Raw genomic sequence first — 21,483 nt, 5'->3', positions numbered from 1 at the left:
ACAGTTTGGGATGTTGCAAAGTGATGATTCCAGATTTTTAAAAATGAAAATGCAACGTCTGCTTATGCCACTGATGCATGGAGTCAGGTTTTTCAGGGAGCACAGTCTGGGAGGGAAATTAATTCATTCCTGCTTTCTAAGAGCAGTGGCACTCCTCAGAAACACTTGGCTGTGTTTATTCCTCACACAGCCGTAGCCTGTTGGATCTGGTGACATTCCCAGAGCATCCTTCCCTGGCTGCAGTGCAGTAGCCCAGAATTCAGAGCCTGTCCCTGGGGTGTGCCATTCCCTGCCTCTGATTTTTACTTGTTACTTGAACCAGAGCAGGAGGGGGTCTGTGCTGCAGTGCCAGCTTTCCCCTGCTGTTTTGAAGGGGATTTTCCTCCTCAGCAGCCCTGGTGCACACCAGTCTGCCCAGTGTCAGGGATGGTGGTTCTGACACCTTCTGTGAGTCCCAGTCCCAGTGCCACAGGTCGAGCTGCTCGTGGGGTTTTTGTTCAGTCCTTCCATTTTGGTGTTGCTGTGCCATCCATTTTATCTTTGCCAAGTTACAGTTACTTTTCAGAGCTGCTGAACAAATGACATCTCCTCCGTGTTAAGTTATGGAAAGCAGGAGAGTTATGGAGCATGCAATCATTTAATCTATCATGGGAGTACACAGAAAGAAATTATTGCTGTTTTCTCTCCTTTTTTTCCATAGAGAATGCCCTTTAGGAGTGCTTTATCACAACTCTCTGCACATTTATTACGTGGCTGTAGCTCACAAAACTCCTTTTGTTTCTGAAAGATGCACTTTTACTCCCTGTGTTTGGTCAGTAATTTTTAGGAGTATAAATTCACTTCAGCTTTCAGCAAAATCCAGGAGTTACATCTGAGTTTCTTTTGAGCATCTCGACTCCTCACGTGGTGAGGTTTTGTTCCCTGAAATTCAAGTTTCCCGAGCGGCTCCTACCTGGGAGTGGAGTGAAGGGCAGAGGCAGGCGAGTTAATTGTGTGAAGGATTCATTCCCATGCCTGTTCCCTGATGCAGCACGGGTCCTGCAGCTCTTTCAGCCCCGTTGTGCTGCTGCTGCTGCTGGGGGCTGCAGTTAGGAGCATGCAGGATTAATTGCAGGTGCTGCCCAGCTCCGCTCCCAGCGCTGCTCCAATAAACCCCGGAGTGCAGCAAGCCGTGTTTGGAGCAGCCGGCACGGAGCCTTCCCTGCCTGGCTGCTCTCTGGAAATTCTGCCAGGGATGGTTCCTCACGACACCCAGCCAGTCGTAAGATGGGGTGTGAAAAACACATTGTGGAGCTCACTGTGTTTCATCCCAAAGCGAGTCATTGTCTGGGGGCAGCAGCAATATTTCGGTGCTACAGGTGCTGGTTGGGATGCAATAAATACAATAAATAAATAAATACAATAATATGAGCCAACAGGTTATTGCTATTCTGTGGGATTCTAAATGATGGGGATGAATAAATGTGTATGAAAGCCCTGCAGCAGATTGTGTACGGGCCACGCTGCCTGGGCAGGGGAGCGGAAAAATGAGGAGCAAATGAGATCCCTGCTTTTAAATATGGTCTGAGTTAAAAAGGCTGTGGGGGCTTTGCATTTAAAGGTGCACATTTTGCAAAGTGGAGTCTCTTGGGCTGGGGGGGGTTGTTCGGCCTCCAGTTTTGTGTGACGGATTTGTTCCCTTTTAGGAGCGGTATGGAAGGGAAATTAAAAACCTGTTATCCCTTCGAGAGGGCAGCTTGTCAGCAGGAGGTGACAAGGAGGAAGGACCCAGCGAGCAGGTAATGGGGGGAAATGGGCTTTATTCCAATGCCGTGCTCTCCTCGGAGCTGCGCAGCCTTTCCGTGGGGATTGCCATGCTGGCACATGCAGTGTGAAATTGTGTGTAGCACCTGAGAGAAGGAGAACCACCAGTAAAAAGTGCAATAGTTTCATCCAGAGAGCTGGAATTAAAAAAATCTCTGACTGTTTGCACACGTCTTCGTGTTGGCTTTTATAATTCCTGTGCTGGATGGTGTGGAGATGGTCGTGACCGAGGAGGAAATGCTCCTAATGAGGGATATTTGCAGAACTGCAGCCGAGGAGCCGTGTGCTGTGTTTATAATTTTGTGTGTTTTGACCTTTCCTCAGAAGGAGCAGAAGGAGATTGCATATCTAAGGAACAGACAAAAAGACTGACAAGGAATACTTAAATATCTGCTGCCATATATCTGCAGTAATGCAGGCTCCTAATCCCTCCTCCTATCTCCATATAAATGATACAGTTCAAGACCAGAGCTGTTTTCTCCACTAAAAGCAGCAAAGCTCTTTTAGATGAAATGTCTAAAAACATCTTGTAATAACTTGGAGCATGCTGGCAAGAGTAGTCACTTGTGACTGTGTGTGGAAGCCCCTCAGCCAGGCGGCGCCGGAATAGGCAGGACGGGAGCATCACTCCATTATTCCGAGGAGCCGGCAGCACGCGCGTCCCTTAGGCTACAGCATTCATTAAGGAAAGCTTACTGGGCTGAAAGCTGGGAACAGATGATAACGGGATATGATTTTCATATTTAATGCATTCCTTGGAAGAGTGTGTGTGCTGCAGATTGATAGAAGAATCAACTGCTACTTTACTAAAAGACTTTCTAGTTTGCCCTATAGCTACCGATGGAATCATTCAGCCAAGAAATTAACTTTTTCCCCTTTTACCTGCTTTATGTATCTGCTAAGCAGGCTGCTGGCTGCCAGGGAATGTTATTATGCAGTTAAATGTTTGGTATTTAAGACTCTTATCAGAAAAGAAACAGAGGCCACACTATTTTGTTTTTATAGTAGGAGAAAGGTTTTTGGTTTCCTTTCTTCAGTGCATTAGCAGTTGTTAATCTGAGTTTATAGGAAGTTTTCCCCATAGATTAAAAAGTTAAAAACCTTGAATTTAGAGCGTTCTTTAAACTGTAATACACAAAGCAGTGAAGCCTAGCAGCCTTGACCTATATAGGCAGGCCTGTGGCAGGGTGCAAATTGTGGTTTGAACTGGGAGGTGTTGTGGGGAAAGGTGAGTTTATTTTGGAATGTGAGCTGTCCAATTAGGGCAGGCAGTGTGGGAGATGGGATTTCCAGCTGATGGAAAAGTTGTTATCAGTACTAGAGCATCAAAGGCTTGTGCTGTGACTTGAGGGTTGAAAAACTGTGGGCAGGTTTTTGGCACTATGACAGTGTGGTGTACACCCAAAAATGTCAATTTGTGTATAATAATGTAGTGGATTGTGGATTCCTTTATCCTCTGTCCTCTTCCTCCTCCTCCTCCCTCCTAAAAAACAGGTAACTTCAGCTACATTGTGCATTTTTGTCATGTCCCTGGGGTGTGTGTCAGCTCTTAATTCTGTTTTTTTTTCACATCAAATGTGCTGGCTCTTCTGTCCAAAGCAAAGGAGTTTGTTCTCAGCGATGTGGCACCGAGTCAGTCACAGAGAGTGTGCAGTCAGCATGTGGGATGTCCAGGGTACAGCTTGTGGAATTGGTTTTATTTCCCAGCCCTGGGATTGGGATGGCTTCCTTTAGGCTGGTTGGGATGCAGTGACTTTGTGATAACTCCCTCAGTGACATCTTGGGGGGTCATCTCTGGGCCCTGGGGACCCAGGAGGACAATCCCAGAACCAGCAGTATCCCAGTGCTGAAACACCTCCAGGAATGTCTGGCACGTTCCTGAGCCATGGGAAATGTGCCCTTTTGGGTTCCCAGTGTCAAGGGGAGTCCTTAAGCTCAGAAGTCCCACCCTGAAGAGCTCCTTCCCAGCTGGCTGAGCTGTACAGCCCAGGCTCCTGCATCCCCTGTGCTGGGAAGTCAGCTTGGAACCTCTTCCTTGGAGCTTTCAGAACATTTTGGATTTGGGCATGCTGGAAGCTTCCAGGAACACCTGTGGGTGGCAGAGTCCCTTCCCAGGGAAAGGGATTGATAGGAATTTGCTGTTCCTGTGCCTGCTTGAAATCCATTTGTTTTGGAACACTGCATCCAGGAGCTGCCAAAGCCGTGCAGGACTGGCAGGAGGCATTTGAAAGCACCAAATCCCACGCCTGAGAAGTAATTAGGAGGAACCTGAGAGCAGTGGTGATGGAATAAGCTGTGAACTTAATCTGAGTGGCAAACCTTTACTACTGCTTAAAATGACTTCATGGCTTTTTGTTCTGCTCCTTGTTACGTGGAATTTGAGCTTTTTTAAGGAACCTTAGTCACAGAGCAGACAAGATGCCTTTGTTTCCTTTCAGCTGGGCTTGGCAGCTGACTTGGTGTGGGAGGAAGAGGTCAGGCAGTGAAAGAGAAGGGAGAGGTGTGGAGGTGACTGCAAATTGTGCTGCTGGAATTTGGGGCTGGAGAGGAAACCCTGCTCAGTGTGAACAGCGGCATTACGATGGCTAATTTTGGCTTTGCACAAACTGGCCATGACCCTACAGCAGTTGTGGTGACAGCAGCCACTCCTCCTAAATTGTCCTGATTGAGTGGGTTTGCAAAGGAGAAGAGGCAAGTGTTAAAACAAAGGGATTTGGCAGCAGAGAGGTTGTATTCTGGAGCTGGTTTTGTGCAAGTTCAACAGTCCTTGGAGAAAAGTGCCATTCAAAATGTGTCTGCTCCATGTCCCGTGTCACCTGGGGGAAAGGCCATGTCACTGCCATGGGAAGAGCAGGAGGGAGACAGTGAAACTGAGTTTTGCCTTTTTCCCTGGTGTGAGGAAAGCTGGATCTGCTGAGCGATTCACACATGGAACATGATGGTCCCTCTGGGCCTTGTGGGCAACTCTAAATGTGGTGCTTTTGTCCAGGGTCTCCAAACCTGTGTAAGATCCTAATCCCAGAGGTTTGACTCTTTGTAAAATCCAATCACCATTTAGATGGGTTTGAATCCTTGGGGTGTGTGGGTCCCTTTTGGCTGGGCTGGGGGTGCAGGCAGCTTCTGCCACTGGATGTTTTGGCTCACGGAGCTTTAATGCAGGCCTGGGCCCTCATTTCACACTCTGATGCACAGGCTGTGTGCCAGGGGTTGTGTAATATTAATGCCACAGCAAAGTCTTGAATTCTGTGTCACTTTTCTCTTCAGAACCCAGCATGCCACCCTCAAGAAGCTGCCACACACAGTTTGTCTCCTGTTTGTCTCCTTCAGCCATGTCCCACTGTGTGTTTCAGGTGCCGCAGGCCGGAGGACAGGCGGGAATTGGCACCAATGCAGCCATGCCAGGAGAGCTGGGCTATCCAGCAGCAGCCTTGCTGGGCTGCCCCACACCAGCTGCCCCAGCCACAGGAGGTTTGGGCTCTCAGCAGGAGCCCCCTCTGCGCTCCCCATCCCCTGATGGGCTCGGTCCCAAGACCGGCAGCGCTGCTGGAGGGAGTGAGGAGGGAGCAGCAGGACATGGGGACCTGGCTGCCAGTGAGGAAGGTTCTGAGCAGCTCACCTCAGCTTCTGGTGCCAAAGCAGCCCCCCCGAGGCCGGGAAGTGTTCCAGGTATGGCAGTGGTGTGTGTCCTCAATGCCTCCACCCCAGCCAGAGCCTGCCCACAGCTGCTGCTCCTCTGCCACTGGGCTTGGAGCATGGTGGCTCTTGCTCCTTTTTTCTCTCTTTGTTCTTTCTTTCTTTTAACTCCATTTCTCCCCAGGCTGCTCAGCAGGACAGTGAAGGATGCACTGAGGGCTGATCCTGGTCAGGGATCAGGGATCTGTGGGCACAGAAGTGAGGGAAGATTTCCTCACTTCTGTGCCCACAGAGGCCCTGGCATAGTCTAGCCTCGTGTGAAGAGGTGTAATGTGAAACTGCTTCACCAGAGGAGTCACTTCTGGGTCAGGCTGATTCCCTTCTCCCTCAGAGCAGGTGCACAATAGCTGATTGATTCCCCCAGAGCTGATTTCGTCAGCTAGCTGGTCTCTGTGCCGAGGGGTTTCTGAGAAGTGCCAGGTTTGTTCCCAAACCCCAAAGGCTGCAGCCTCTCTGGACTCCCCCTTGTGAGAGGATCGTGGAAGGACAGGGGCCGAGGGCAGGGAAGCCCACAGACAAGAGGAATGGATGGATGGATGGATGGATGGATGGATGGATGGATGGATGGATGGATGGATGGATGGATGAATGCTCTCTCACACAGGGTGAACAATGTGGGTGCGCTTGGTTTCAGTCCCTTCACTGTGAGCTACTCCATGGTCCTGCTGATGTTTCGAGAAGAATAATTACAGGTTTTATATCTTTGATTTCTTATTTGTTATTGTTATTACAGGGGCAAAGCCTAGCCTGAGCAGCTGGTGGGCTCACAGGGAGGGGAGCAGTGCCAAGCTCCCAGTCCCTGCTGGTGCTGAGGAGGAGGCGAGGCCAAGCATTCCCAGCCTGCGGCAGGAGCAGGGCAGGGATGCCCGGGCTCCAGAGGGCTCCCTGCTGCCCCCACCAAACCCTCCTGCAGCCCAGGAGGAGCCCTTGGACAGCTCAGCACCACACAGGTACCACCTCCCTCTTTCCTGGGTCAGCTGGGCTGGTCAGGGCACTGAAGCTCACACCAAGTGCTCCCCTGTTCTTTAGTACCTTGTACCTGTGCTGGGCATTCAGGGGCTTCGGGCACCTCAGTGGGGTCAGAATTGGCAGGTGGATTTGCTACTAAAAGGATTTGTTACTAAAATGCAGACAGTGTTCTTTAAATGTTCAGAAATCTTATTCCAGTCACTCTACTTGGTAAAACTTCCACTGTTTGAACATTTTGTTTGGAATTAGAGTAAGAGAGGATGAGGACAGTGCAGACACAGGGCCTGTCCTCTGCTGCAGGATTTTGTGGGCAACAAATGCAGCACCAGAGCATCGGGCTAAATCCATCCTGGCAGGATTTTCAGCCCCGCAACGCCCTCATGAGACAGGGAGGTGCATCCCTGTCCTGGTGGGGCAGTGCCCACAGTGAGATGGTCCCCGGAGCTGGCCCGGGTCACCCAGGAGGGCTGGCCCGGGTCACCCAGGAGAGCTGGCAGGTCTATAGTGGGATGTGGTGCAAAGGAAACAGCGCTTTACCCCTGGAGAACAAGTCTCCTGCAGAAGGAGTTTCTTCTGCCAGTTGGTTGGGTTTTCCCATCTTGGTTGTTTGCAGTATTTAGATCAGTTAATTCTGTTCCCGGGCATGTTGTGGTGGTACTGATGTCAGTGCTGCTTTGGGTGTTGACACCTGAGCAGAAGCTGGGGGCCAAGGCAGAAACTTTGGTAACTTTATCCTTTCCTATTTGCATCGGGCTGTTGCTCACTATGGAAACATCATCTGATTTACATGTAAAAAGCTTTCCCCCAGTCCTCCCTTTGTATCCCACCTGTTAATCACAGCAGAGCAGGCGAGAGCACCGAGTGCCTGTGTCTGTGAGAGGAGTCAGAGCCGACCCCAGCACCAGCAGTTTAACCTTGTGTTCCCTCCCTGCAAGGCCTTGCTGTGCAGTGCCTGATGAGACACGGAGCAGCTCTTGAGGCCCGGGGAAATTATACACAAGGTTTGAGCGCCTGCATTGTCCCCGGCGCACGGCTGGAACCGCAGCACAGAGCTCTCCTCCCGTTGTGCCAAGCTGAATGCCTCTGCTTCTCAAGGCCATGGAAGTGGGATCACCACTGCTTGCTGGTGCTGCAGAAAAGATACAGGTTTTAATTTGCTTCACCTGACAAATGAAAAGGCAGATCCACCAGCAGGAGCCGTTCCCTTGTTGTGCTCACACCCAGGTGGGCTTTCCAAGGCACCTGGAATGCAGCATGCACACTCGAGCCTTGCAAAATTAATTGGCCAAAAATCTTGTGGAAAAGCTTGCAAGTGATTAGTGCATGAATTTCAATTCTACACGTTACACAAAGTATGGGAATGCAGCTTCCTCTGCTCTGTCACACCAGGGATTCACAACACGCGATGTCCTTCCAGTCCCCATGGTTTTCTCTTGCGAAATTCCTGTGCTGGCTGAAGAAATGTGCTGAAATTCGCCAAATTCTGTGTATTTGTTGCCTTAAGTTGAAATATCTGTAACTTGGACTCTCCCACTGCAGCAGTGTCACTGTGGCATCAGAAGGAAGCATTGTTCATACACTTCTGGTGAATTATCTGAAATGAGTACAAGGGGTGGTGTTGAAAGGAGCAGAGACCATGGCTGACTCCAGAGGCAAAACCAGTCCTTGCTGTGTGCCAGGAAGCCATAAATTTTTATCTTTAGAGCAAATGCCTCTCCTGTCTTACTGCAGAGATGCCAGCCTTTGTTTTTTAAGGAGTTTAGTGTTTTTTCTCCTGCAGTGAAGTCTTTGCAGCCAAGGAAGGGAGATGTTGTTGGGAAAGGTGATTGAGCAGAAGGTTTCCATCTTGTTGCAGGTCACAGTAGGGTGCTGCAGCTTTGCTGCCTCAGTTATCAGAACTGGTGATTGTTGGGCAGTGTTCTGATGGATCAGAGGCTGCTCCCCTGCCTCCTCACACCCTGCCCCAGGGGAAGAGCCTGGGATGGGTTTCCTATCAGCAGCCCCCTGGCACCACGGGAGCTCATGAAGGCTCCTGATGTCCCCTCCCTTGGAGCTGCTGATCCAAGGGGACAGGCTCCGTGTCCTCTTACCATTCCCTGCAGCACCCAGCCCTTTCTTTGAGGGCTTAAACCCGGGGGGTGGGAGGCAGGGGGAGAGGGTCTCTGAGAATTAGTGTGGAGAAAGATGATGACTATTTTAAGGCCTGAGCTGAGGGGGTGGAAAAAGGCAGAGCTAATGCCTGTGCTGCTTCAGCTGCATTGAGGAGGACTTAGCACAGATGGATTGTGCATTACAAAATGTAACACATAATTCAAGCTGTCAGCTTAATCAGACTGTTTCCAGGAAGCAACCTGTAAAAGAGAAGGACCTCTTGTTTGCTGACCTCTGATCCGTAGCCTGCTGCAGATTGTCATACATTTTGTTTTTCTTTATGTTGGTGTCCCTTCCTTCCCCTTCCCTTTTTATTATTGTATCCCTCTCGAGTGGCACCCTGGAAGGACCACCCAGCGGGAGGAAAACAATGGGAAACGAGCCGGCCGCTGGAATACAGGGTTTGTAAGGCTGGGGGAAAAGAGAAAGCACTGTTTAACTGCCTATGTGATCTCCCGGGCATTGTTTTGCTTATTAAATGTCTAGGAAACTCGACTAAAGACACAGCAGCCCCCACTTAATTGTTCACTGTTGCCCAACACTCGGAGGGAAAACACAGCTTTGGGCACAGCTCAGCACGAGTGTGCAAATGCTGCAAGTTTTTGTGCACAGAGCTTCTCCCTGGAGGCAGAGTAAGCCAGGGTTAACTGTGGAAACATGTCAGCTCCTGCATGTGGGGGAAAGAAAGAAAGAAAACTCTCTTTTGCCCCAGCTGCGGTGTTCATTGCTGGCGAGACCTGGGCTGGGAGCCCCACAAAGAGGCAGCCGGGGACCTGAATAGCCATTTACACCTCTGTCCCGGGATTAGCCCGCGGCATTGTTTCAGTGGTTAAGTCCTCATTTGCATCATTATAGAGGTGCAGCTTCATCAAAACCCCTCTGAGGTTCCAGGGCTGTCCCCATACCTGTAGGTGGTCACCAGATTTGTTTCGCTTGTGGAGGTGAAGGAATTAAAGTGTTCGGCACTGGGGTAATTTCCATGCAGCGGCTCAGCCCGGGCTGATTTTTGGATGGCTTGTTTGCTCATGTGCTTCCCCCCCACACTCCTTCCTACAGAGCTCGGGAACGTGGTTCTTGCCGTTGGCTTTGGAAACCTCAAACGAAGCTGTTTATTTTCCCAAGGGCTGCGATGGGAATGCACTGACGAGCGCTGTCACACGTCGTCGGTGACTCCCATCCTGTCTGTCCATCCTCAGGTCCGGCGGGATGCAGGCCGAGCTCCAGGAGCTCTGCCAGGCACTGCAGCTCCTGGAGGGGCTGGTGGAGAGGACGAGCCCCCAGCACCGGGCGCTGTACCAGGGCCAGCCCTCGGGGACAGCGGAGCTGCCCAGGTGAGTGAGTGCAGCCCGGGTAACAAACGGCCCGTGCCAGAAAAACGCAGCAAATGCAGCAAGAGAGCAAAGGGAATCCCCAGAACCGAGTGTTGCCAAAACCAGTGGCAGAGAGCCCTCGCTGTCCTTCCTCAGCCTCTGGGCCCCTAGGTGCAGAACTGGGAATTGTTGGTAACTTTATTGACAACGATGCACAGCCTCCACAGACTGGGACTCTTGTAGGCAGTTGATGATTGGATGATTCCTCGGGAATTAGGGAAGAGGAGCCCCAAACAGGCCTGCCCCCCAGCTTGCCACTGGAGAGGATGTGCTCAGCTTCCCTCTCCCTGGGTGGCTGCACCTGGTACGTTCCAAGTGCCGAGTGTGACCTCCCTGTCCTGTCCCACGTGTGTCACAGAGCACCAGGGATGTTTGTTTGTCCCTCTGGCTGTCCCCTGGCTGTCCTGTCTGCAGGCTGGGGTGGGCTGTGCTCACAGGGCTTGTCCCCCCCTGCTTTGTGTTGCAGTGCTTGTGCTGGGGCCAGCAGGCTGGCTCAGGGTGACCTCGAGGTGATGGAAGCCGTGGTGTTGCGGCAGCTCCAGGCCGTGTCCCAGGGCTCGCAGAGCGGGAGCCTCCCGCCGGAGAACACCGACGAGGCCGTGGGCAGAGCAGGGCACGAGGAGCACATCAGGTATGGGGGACACAGGACCCACCAGGGCTGAGGAACATCTCTGTCCCTGCCCTGGATCCACCGAGGCAGCCAGGCCAGCACTGGCAAACAGAGCCGTTGGAGCGCGGAGCCTTGTGGCACTTGCAGTGGGAGCATTCAGGAGTTCATTTATTTCCCTCCCATTCCCCAGTGGTGGCTCCTGCTCCACAGGGCAGCCCTGGAGTCCCCCCAGCTCATCTGGTCCACAGTGTCTCCCACTGTCTGGCAGGCAGGGAATTGCAAGAACTCCAAACACCTCTCAGCCAGCCATTCCCAAGATCTGAAAGGAAGGCCAACAAATGTAATTCTGAGAAGGCAATTATTCTGTTTGAGACAGAAGATGCACGTGGCCTTTGAAAACAACAAAGTGCAGTTATTCAAAATGGGGTTTTTTTTTCCTGTGCATATGCCACAAGGACAAGTGAGAATTACTTTTTTTTTTTTTTCAGGTCTCTTTAACCCAGGAATGAAAACAATTTCCATTCTGCCTTGCTTAGCTTCTGTCTAGACCTCCCTCCCTGTCGCAGGCTCCGCAGTGCTCAAGTACTGGCAGGATCGGGGCACTTGTGAGCGCTGCAGAAGGGTCTCTCTGCAGTACCTGCCTCTCTTGCAAGGCTGATACGCCTGCGGGCACCAACAGCTCCTTGTGTCTCCTGAATGGTTTCTTAGGGACAAACACTCCTAGAGTTAATTGGAATTCACTCCTCTGAAACTTCACTGGAGCAGCAGGAAAAAAAAAACAGCTTTGGCAAACAAAAGGATTGCAGGATTGAGATTTTCTACATTAAAAGACACCGTAGTTGCTTTTTTTCCTTTTTTATTCGTTCTGAGCAAAAGACAAGCCTGGAGCAGTGGGTGCCAGGCTGTGCCCCAGGGAGTAAGCGAGGTGCTGAGACAAGGCTTGTGTCTTTGGATCCTGAGCCTCAGGACAGGGCAGGTATGGTGGTGATGATGATGATGATGATGGGGGTCACCTCTGCCCGTCTTGCAGAACTTGCAAGCGGCTTCCTACATTTTCCACTTTGAACATTTTTAAAAGAAAAAGTGGGAATTAAGGACCAGATGGGTGGTGGCCTTTCCCAGCAGGTGTGGGTGGGGTGTCTCACTGAGGGTGCCGGTTTGTTCCTCAGGGACACGGACACGCTGCAGACTCTTCTGAGCCGCCATGGCTTGTTCCTGAAGCAGCACCGGGTTCAGCTCCCAGAGCAGGTGGCAGAGATGTTTGAGCAGCTGCTGGCTCCAGGAGAGGAGGAGCAGGACCACCAGGTGGGCACTGACACCTTGGGTAAATCAGGGGCACTGGAGGCTCTGCACTGCTGTGGCTGTGCCCTGGTGGGGTGTGGCAGTCAGGGCAAGGGCAGGGGCAGTCGGTGGTTAACCAGCTCTGAGGTCTCAGGGAAATATGTCCAGTGCTTCATCCCACAGGAAAAGGGACTTTGAAGGTTCCCACCCTTTATGCCAGTCAGGGATTGGAACAAGTTCACCCCTTTGCTCTGGTGCAAACCATCATGAGGTTACTATCTTTGTCTTTCTCCGTGACTTTTTATAATGAATAATGTATTTTGACTTTTTTTAAAGCAGAGTCTTGTGGAGCCTTGGTGCTGAACACAGAGAGCATTTTATAAAAGGGAGCACACTCATGGTTTTTCTAAGTTAATGCAAAAGTTTATTGCCAATTATTTAAATAAATCAATAGAAATGGTATTCCATAGGCTGTGAGTGCCTCAGCCCCTTACTGTGCTGTTAATCAACTGATTTACTAAACAGTGAGAGAGTTAGGGCAGAACATAGAGTAGATTTTACAGACTGAAGTCCATATTTCTGTCCCAAAACCAGCTCCAGAGGAACACCCTAGATGTCAGGTAGTGGAACATCTAAGAGAAACACCCAGATTACCCTAGGAGTGTAGATTAGCCTGAATGCGTGTTGGAAAACGCTCGAGGGGGAGGATAATGGAGTTGTGGCTGTTTCTGTTTTGAATGCTCAGACTGTGCTGAGAGAGGCCCTTCCAGCAGAGTGTGGGGATGATCCACCTGTGCAGAGTGATGAATCCTCTCTCGGCCTGCCATCGATCCCAACCAACGGCAGGGAAGGAAAGCAGGGGGAACTGGCACGGCGAGAAGCAGGTAAGGGGTGTTCCAGCTCTGGCTGCCACTCCAGGTTTCTGCTCTGGGCATAGGGGAGTTCTGTCCAAACCCCCAAGGGACTGGGACATAGGCACTGGTAGATCAATGTACATTTGTGATGGATTTGGAGGATTTTCCTCAATATCTTGGTATCCTTTGTGATTCTGGCTTCCCAAAACTAAGTGATGCCTGTTGTGGTGGGTTTTTCTGCAGGAGAAGAAAGGCCAGGCCCTGTGGCCACTATGAAATGGATCAGTGAGTTCTGTGTGCATGTTTACAAAGCATCTCCCATTTAGGAACTGGGGGCTGTATTTGCTGGCTGTTGTGACAAAGCCAGACTGCAGAAGGAATTGCCAAAATGAAAGGGTTCATGTGGGGCCATTTCCCAGCTCAGGACGTGCTGGTGTCGGGGAGAGCCCAGTTCGTTCCTTCACACAAGGAGGGAATACATTATTCCAGTGATGGCAGCTCGCTTGCTCTGCTCCTGGAGCACCCCTTCCATCGGAGTCTGGCAGCAGCAGGCAATTAGGCTGCTGTGCTCTTTGCACAGCAAATGCAAACAGGCTGCTCCAGGCTCCGAAATCCACGCCACTCTTATGTGCAGGGGCAACCAGACTTTGATTTAAGCTAATTTCCTACAGTGGGTCTGGCACATGCCACCGCCACCAGGCATTGCTGCAGGTTGTTTGTTTCCCAAATCCACAGGGTCTTCAATTCCTCAGGACATTTGGCTGGCTTGTCCTTCTGTGAGGAAGCTACAGAGAGGCAGGGTAGCAAGTTTCCAGTGGCCGCTGCTTTTATGAGCAGTAATGGATAGTTTAGATCAATAAACAAGAGATAACAAAAGTGGGAAATTAAAGGGAGTAGGGCTTAAAAGCAAGCAAAGCGGTCTGATGGCTGCCGCTTTGAAATGGTTTCATTACGGTGTGTTCACATCCAGAAGTCACAGGCTGGAGTGAAGATGAGAGCAGGCAAGAAAGTGTGGTGGGAAAGATTCCCATTACAGGTGGAAGGGGTGGCTGCATATTGACCTCAGGCCCAGCATTCGACTGGGTTATACAATCACACCCCGGCGGCTCCGTGCCGCGGGCGACTTCAGAGGGAGCAAACCCAGCTGCTCGCCCTGAGCACAGATTAAATGTCACATCACAGGGCCCACGTTGGCAGAAACAAAGGTGGGGAACACGGTGCCTCTTTAATTCCTTGTAATCATGTTCCACGTTTCACCATGTGAATATCCACTCTGCAAGCCTGTCAGGGCCCGCCGTCCGTGTTCAGGGGTCAGTCTCTGTGGTGGAGATCCAGTAATTATATGGCAACTCCAGAGGCTGCTGGTTTGATTCTTTCCCTGAGTAATTGACTGGGGATCATTAGAATAAGCATGGGGCAGATCCTTGCCAGCCAGGAGCCGTGCCTGTGCCAGCCAGGAGCCTCCTCCTCTCTGCCTCCTGTACCAAGTACTACCTCCTGCCTGATAACAGTGGCTCCCTCCAGCCAGTGCCATCACTGAGACTTCCTGACCTCTCCTGGCTCTCTCACGGAGCAGACGTGCAACTGCTAATGCTTGCTGTGTGTAAAAATGCCAAGAAGCTCCTCAGCCAAACCCAGTAACCCAGTTCCAGCCTGTCCCTTGCGAGGGAGCTGTCTCTGCTGTTCCTCTGTCTCCGGGAGTGAGGCTTCTCACACCTCACTTGAAAGCCAAGCTGCTCCTTTCAGACATGATTCATCTTCAGCCCGGGATCTTCTGCGGGCTTCTTATTCCCCTCCCCTCCTCTCCCTGCCAGGCAGCTGCTCATTCCCTTTTATCATCACCATTTGCTGTGGCCCCGGGGCTGTGGAGCCATTATGGGCCTAAAATAGAAGCCACATCTCTTGTGTGTTGGCTTTCGGGCTCAAACAACTTGTTTTGAGGGGTTTAGATGAACTGATATTTGACAGCCATCCATACATGATTGTTTTGCTGTTCGACTTTTTCTGAGCTTAAGGGATACAAATTTGGGTTGATTTTTTTTTTAAATTTCAGTATTTGCTGCATTTTTTAAGTGTTGATTTGAAACACCAGAAGCTCTTTGGGGCTTTGGGGTTTGATAGACTTCACTGTGAGAGCTGTGTGGACGCACTTCCAAGCAGCGTTTAGGACGGCACTTTGGGAACACTTCTGGAATTTTGGTTCATTTTTCTTTTACTTCTGACACATAAAAAGACAACAAAAACATTAATTTTTTCAAATATCTGTAAATATTCCAGAAGTATTTGTGTTGGTTCTTTAATGCCCTGTCCAGAGCTGATGGGTGGCCACCTGTGGACAATGGGCTTTAAAGGGATTGTACCTGGTCCACAGCTGTCCCAGAGAGGAGCTGGCTGATAACAGCAAGCTCCTGTGGTACCAGGTTATGTGAGGATACAGGGGGAGAGCAGGGCTCATTCTCAGCTCCTCCACGGATGCTTTGTTTTTTTTATGGGGAAGACGCAAAAGAAATTCTTCAGCTCTTCTACTGTTCCTGAGGTAGGTGAATAATGTGAGATTAAGAAGGATAAAACCCATTCTTTCTTGTTTTGCTGGATGACTGTTTAAGAGTTTCATTTATGAGTAGGAAATTGCTGATTTTATTGAAGGGGCAGGTTTGTTAAATCTTTAACAAAACCAGATTCTCTCTCTTCCCTTCACTTGTCTTTGATTTGAGCAAGCGTTAAGGCTCTAGAGGATTTGAATAAAAATGGTGTCACTGCTCCACTCCTTGGGCTCTGCTTTACAACAGCTGGAATGGCACCCCCGGCTGCTCTCCAGGTCTAAAATCTCCTGTAGGAATAAGGAGGAAAAGCCCTATTTCAAAGAAAAAAATCAGCCCTTCTTTATGTATTATATAGGAACATGAAGGAGCACAAGCTGGATTCTGCCTTCCTTTTCAGGCCACCTTTAATGAGCCAACAATTGTGTGACCAATTTTCCCACACCCACATGTCTTTCCCAGTGAGGTCCTCCTTTGAGGATTCCAAGGTGCTGCTTGGAGTGCACCAATCAAGGCATTTAATAAGCCTCACTCAACCTTTTGCTCTGTTTGATATCATTTGATACGTTTGGGATGGAGGAAGTTCCCTCAGGCCAGCACCAGTTTGGACACTGCACTTAGGTCAGTGTGGATGATGCCAGCCAGCAGCTCATGTTGGACTCCTAAGTTCCTAAAGGACCTCTGAATCTTTCTGAAATTGTGAATTCTGGGTGGAAATTCTTCATCCATCTCTAAGTAGAGGCAGCAGCAGCTTGAGTGCTGGTTTTGGGGGAGAGGCAATGCCATGAGCTGTGATACATTATGGGAAAGGGGGGATAATTTTTTTTTTAACCCCCTTTATCTTTTTTCCCCTCTCGTTCTTGATTTTTCTCTCCTCCTGGGCAGGCTCTGGTACCTCTTTACTGGAAGTGCCTGAGACCAAGCAGGACTTTTGCTGTTGTAATCCAAGTGCAGAAGGGACTGGGAATGTGCACAGCCGGTTAGGAAGTGGAGAATCCAATGTCGACAGAAATACTGAATTATCCTGGGTAGGAACATTGGTGAGAGCAGGGCTTGGTTGTAGTTTCAGTGCCGTAGATAAAAACATATATAGAAAATATATGTATGCAAAGCAGCCTTTTAAAGTGGGATTTGTGCTTGAGCATCGTGTGCTTTGGAAACGAATACAAAGATGAGCAATTGTCTGACTCCAGTGAATGAATCCATTTGCCTCTTCTTTTTTTTTTTTTTAAATCAATCTTTACAGAATGGAAATGAGATCCACAGAGCAGGGCGAAAGGGAAGAAAGGAAAGTGGGGATAACAGGTTTTGAAATAGTTGTGTGTTTGGCTGTTTAAAGTCACAAAAATCTCAAGATATGTGTTCAATTTGATTTTTATAGGATTTATTTATTTTTCTCTAATTCAAGAGAATGGTTGAAAACACAGAGGTATCAAATAGCATTGACAGAACTATAACATTCCAAAACAATCTACATTTAAGGGGAAGGAGAGCAAAAATAACCTTTCTGCTTAATGTAAATGGGAACTTGGAAGGTTCATAGTCCCTGTTTTTCCTGCACAGGTGGGGATCACAGCCATGACAGTCCCGAAGGAAGCGACAGTTTGGGAACGCATTCAGAAAGCAGCTCCCTGTCAGATAGAAGCGTTCCTCCCTTCTCCAGGTAAGGCTGTAACACTGGAAATGGTTCCATGAGGGAGAAACCCCAAGAAAAAAGGGCTGAAGCTCCCCTGATTTATTTTTTGTACTTGGACCAGGGTTAAGGTTGCTGTTTCTGTAATCAAACACTGCAGGTTTGGAACACCTTAAGGATATGAGCTCCTCCTTGCTTTTAATCTTCTTGCTGCACGGATTTTTAGGCTGCTGTGGGTGAGGCCAGTTCTGATTCTGCAATTGCTGTTAAAATCATAGAGTTTCTATAATTCAAGCACATTAAATATGAGCTGTAACCAAGCATTGATGACTAGTGTTCCTGCTTTTGTGTGGGATTAATTCTTACCATCTTAGGTTCAATTGTTTTCTCTTTTTTATTTTCTGGCACTTTGAGAATGATGAGCCAGTGAGTTATCCTGCCTTGTGCTATGAAATGCAAGGGTGTTCCTGTAGATGAGTTCTTGAAATGTTATATTTTAGCCCTTCCCTGAAGCCTGGAAGAGCAGGAAGAGCAGGATAAGGGCCTGAGAACTTACAGGATCACTGCGGCTAAGTAAAATGTGTAATTTAAAATTAAAGCTCTTCAAACTAAACACCATTGCTGCTACACTGCTGGCCAGTTGTGCCTGCAGCCACTTCTACCTCAGTTAGATGCTGTACATTTTTTTTCCTTTTTTTTTTTCTTTTTCTCCAGTTTTGATTTGTAATAGATTTCAAATAATTCCCTCTGGTCTCTAATTCCAGGCCTCAGCAGCAGCACACTTTGTGCGGGGACACATGATGATACTGCTTTACAAAGCCATGGTAATAAATCTCTAAGTTAGTGTTAGAGTTAGTTTCTGTAAATGTTTCTGTTAGTTTCTCAAAGCCACAGCTTTGAGAGGGGTTTGGGAGCAGCCCTGGGTGCCCGGAGCGCGGCACAGGGAGGAGGAAGAGGCAGAGCTGTTTGCTGTGCCGTGCCGTGCCGCAGTTCTGCAGCACTGCAGCTCTGCTCCCAGCAGCCACTCCTCGGGCTTTATTGCTTTCACAAGTGGTCTCAAACCCACTACTTGAGAATAAACATCCCTGCGAGCTCGGCCGTGGCACTTTATAAATTCTCCTTTGCCGCGTTTTGTCACTGAGCTGATGAGTGACCTCGGCGCGGACCCCGCCGGACCGGAATAAAAACCGTGGCTCCTCTGATGTCCCCCAGACAATAATTATCATGTGCCAGTTAAGCCCAAACTACAGCTGAGGGATTTTACTTTAAAGCGGAGGCTCGGGCGCAAAAATGCATTTATAGCTCTTTGTCTGGCACCTCATTATGTGTGGGCCTGATTCATTAAGTAATTGGTTTGCAGTTGTTTACATGAGTATTAAGGCTTTCTATTCAGCAGCCTTTGAGATACACATTGTGCAAATGTTGCATGTTATGAATGCGGAATGAGGGGCCGGGGCCCGGCCCTATTGGCTAAACACTGCGCGCTGTTGAAAAGCAAGAGAAAGAGATTGGGTGCTGTTTTGCATAGCAATGACTTTCTTAATAAGCTTTACAGATTGATACACACAAGCTATAAAAGATGCAAAGAGATACTCTTAGCACATTTATCCATGCTCGTTTCACTATTATGGGCCTGGAGAAGGGAAGAATTGAGGGCTTTCATACTCGGGTTTTCAGTGCATGTCTTCAGTGCATGAGACTTAATAGAATCCGATGTTTATTGTATTATAAATCATGGGGAAGTAGGCAGATCTGCAACAGTTTATTATTAAAGATTCTTTCAATGTAAATCTTTTTCTGCCATTGTATTTCCTACAGCAAAATCATTTTGTGGTTGAGTGGGGATGAAAGGCATAATGTACGACGGAGTGAGTCTTAATAGGAAGCTGCTCTCCGAGTAAAGACCACTTGTTCCCTTTTGTTCAGCGGTGCATGCCAGAGCTTCCTCTTCTCCCACAAATGCCGCCTGCTCTACCTCCAGCAAGAAAACCACTTTTCCCTGGCTCCTTTACTTTCCCGGGGGAATATTTCTGCGCACGGAGATGCACCTCTGGGTGGGGTGTCAGGGTGCTGCAGCAGGCGAGAGAGCATTAAGTGACATGGTCCTGGGGGGAGAAGGTATCAGAAGTCAGGGCTGAGGATGCCGGCGAGTGCAGGCGGGTGGGCAGCTATGTGTGTGGCATTCCGGGGGGCTGTAGCGATGGATGCAGCCAGTGGAGGTCACTCGCTTTCTGGGAATTCCCCATTTCGGATGCAGGCGTTTTATTTTTCTTTGACTTGTTTGCGCTGTCTCGTTTCCAAATAATCTGGAGATTAAAGGTGCGTTATCAGCTGAGAACCAAAGCCTGCTTTGGATTTGTCAGGACACCAACATGGCATAAAGTCTTTTAAACTTTAATTAATCTGCTGGAAGGACTCTAGGGGGGGTCTCTGAAGGCTGGTTTTCAGCTCTGTTGCCCAACACAGCTGTAGTGACATGCAAATAGAAGTTGGCAGAGTCGAATTCATCTCTTAATCGTTCCTGGGCCCGTTGGCTTTGGCCATCGGGGGGCACTCGGGCTCTGTGCATCCCCCACTTCCCCCTTCCCGAACCAGTCCTGACACTGAAAACTCTGCTGTGCTCTGAGGAGGCATAACAGAGCTTTGGGGCTGGCAGCACTCAGGATATGCACAAATGCATTTCCCTTGGAAATCCAGAAGTGTCATTGTGTCGGTCTGGATTCCTGGGAGGTGTACCCAGAAACAAGGCAGGATCCGATGGTTTTGTCCCCCTAGTTGTCCAATGGCTTCTGTAAGAAGCTGACTGAAAATTCCAGCAGGATTCTCTGCTGTTCCAGCTGTTGGTGTGAGCTTTGTTTCCTCTGCCTGCACCCCCAGCTGTTGCAGAAGCCGTGCTGCTGGGATGGCAGTGCCCTGCCAGGTGTGTGGGGAGAGGCACCAACATCTGCCAGCTGAGCACAGAGGGAACAGTGGATTTTTTGGCACTGCCCCGCTCTCCTGCACAGCTTCCTTGAGGCGTTGTGATGCATCTTTGTGTCAGTGGGGGTTTTTTTCTCCAGCGTGGTGAATCCAAACAGAGACTGGTCTTAGACACAGCTCGACAGAAATCTTTGTATCCTAAAATAAGGGTCGTCCTCCTCACAGTGTCATTACTGAAATTCAATGTTATTACTCCAGCTCTGGCATGATGAATGGACTTTTGAGTTTATACTGCCTGTGTGACACTGTGCAGAATATGTACTGTAGGTACTTGGTTTCCCAGGGTGGGAAAATTCCTCCCTTGGCATTTAGGATTTCACATATTTTTGGGCGTCTTTTTTGCTTGACACTAAAATATAGAAGCTCAACAGGTGCATTAACAAGAAGACCCTCAGGCCACAGTAAATGTTTTCTGCTGTTTTCCAGCAAGCCCCCTTGAGTACCCCTTGGCTTGTGTTGTCCTGGAATTTTCCTTGATGCCTCAGGTTTTAGCTTTTATATTTTTCAGATTCTATACTGCTTTAATGTGTAGATCTGAGCTTCATATTAAGGGATAGCAAGCTCTCTTCACAGAGTAGGGAGACAAAACAATTCCTTCTCTATCTGGGGACCAGGGACAAATGATCCAAATCTCAGGCCCAAGAGCACAAACAGTAGCAGAACAAAGAGAGAAAAACAAGCAAGATGGGACTTCATAACCTAAAGCTATAATTGGACAATTAATTCCAATATGCAAATGGACCAGAACTTACAAAAGTGAGGGACCTTGTGACCAGTCATCCATTTTTGTGACCATTTTGGGTTCATCTTGGGTGTAGCCCTGGCTGGGCTCTTGTACTGCCCATGGTGTATCCACTGAGGAAATCCTTTAATAAATACCTACTTTATTCTTTAACTCCATCTAGCCTCTGTTCTAGGTCAGCCTTCACAAGGCATCATCCTCTTTATATTAATTTTCATTATAGAGGAAAAAATATTTTCTTGGAGCTTTTTCATTCCTTACTGTTGCAGCATCTTCAATACACAAAAAGCCTGTTTCATCAGAGAAATGGAGAGATTAAAAGGCTCTTTGAAGTGAAACTGGTTTGGGTTTTCTCTTTGTCAGAGCCTGGGTTCAGTTTGGAATTATTTTAGGGAAGAAGCAAATGTGTAAATGGATATTGGAGGGTCACGACGGGGGATTAGTGGAGGCGCTGGAACCGGCCTGGCTCCATTTATAGCCCGAAACCGTCTCGGCGGAGGTCTGTGCCCATTGTGTGCTGCGGGTGAGCGCAGCTGCTGCGCCACGCCAAGGTGCTGCTGCACCTCCCCAGCTGCACACACCTCACCCCAGCATTTATCCCCTGCTGCATTTCCCAGGTTTGGGCTGGGGGAGCTGCCGTTCCCCCTCTGGCCTTTCTGATGTCCTCACTCCATTTTCTCTGCCCAGCGTTTCCCTGTGCTGACAGCTCTCGTGCCGAGCCTTTGCTGCCACCCTGTCACCATCTCCCTTCTCTGGGGGTGGCTGTGCTTGGCCTTGGCTCCAGGCTCTTTGGGGAGTGAACCCCATTCCACACCTGGTGGGTGAGCCCTGGAAGATGAACACCAGGGAACAGATGGT

The 21,483-nt window shown here is 49.2% G+C and overlaps 1 protein-coding gene across 15 annotated transcripts in view; it reads left to right on the top strand.

Annotated features, from left to right (window-relative positions):
- KIZ (kizuna centrosomal protein) overlaps positions 1 to 21,483 on the top strand; it is a 98,152-nt gene that overhangs the window by 72,800 nt on the left and 3,869 nt on the right. For all 15 annotated transcript variants that reach the window (XM_071455978.1, XM_071455828.1, XM_071455909.1 and 12 more), the window contains 8 exons: positions 1,689 to 1,778; positions 5,154 to 5,469; positions 6,230 to 6,446; positions 9,813 to 9,947; positions 10,453 to 10,617; positions 11,766 to 11,901; positions 12,623 to 12,761; positions 16,835 to 16,934. In XM_071455978.1, coding sequence (XP_071312079.1) covers positions 1,689 to 1,778; positions 5,154 to 5,469; positions 6,230 to 6,446; positions 9,813 to 9,947; positions 10,453 to 10,617; positions 11,766 to 11,901; positions 12,623 to 12,761; positions 16,835 to 16,934 — 1,298 coding nt within the window. The remainder of the gene's footprint in view (positions 1 to 1,688; positions 1,779 to 5,153; positions 5,470 to 6,229; positions 6,447 to 9,812; positions 9,948 to 10,452; positions 10,618 to 11,765; positions 11,902 to 12,622; positions 12,762 to 16,834; positions 16,935 to 21,483) is intronic.

This window comes from Agelaius tricolor, unplaced genomic scaffold, assembly GCF_023055355.1.
Source record: "Agelaius tricolor isolate 1412-34295 unplaced genomic scaffold, bAgeTri1.0.p SCAF_1, whole genome shotgun sequence".
In the NCBI taxonomy this organism is placed as follows: domain Eukaryota; kingdom Metazoa; phylum Chordata; class Aves; order Passeriformes; family Icteridae; genus Agelaius; species Agelaius tricolor.
Note: the sequence above shows the minus strand (reverse complement) of the source record. Positions and strands in the feature narration are given on the sequence as shown.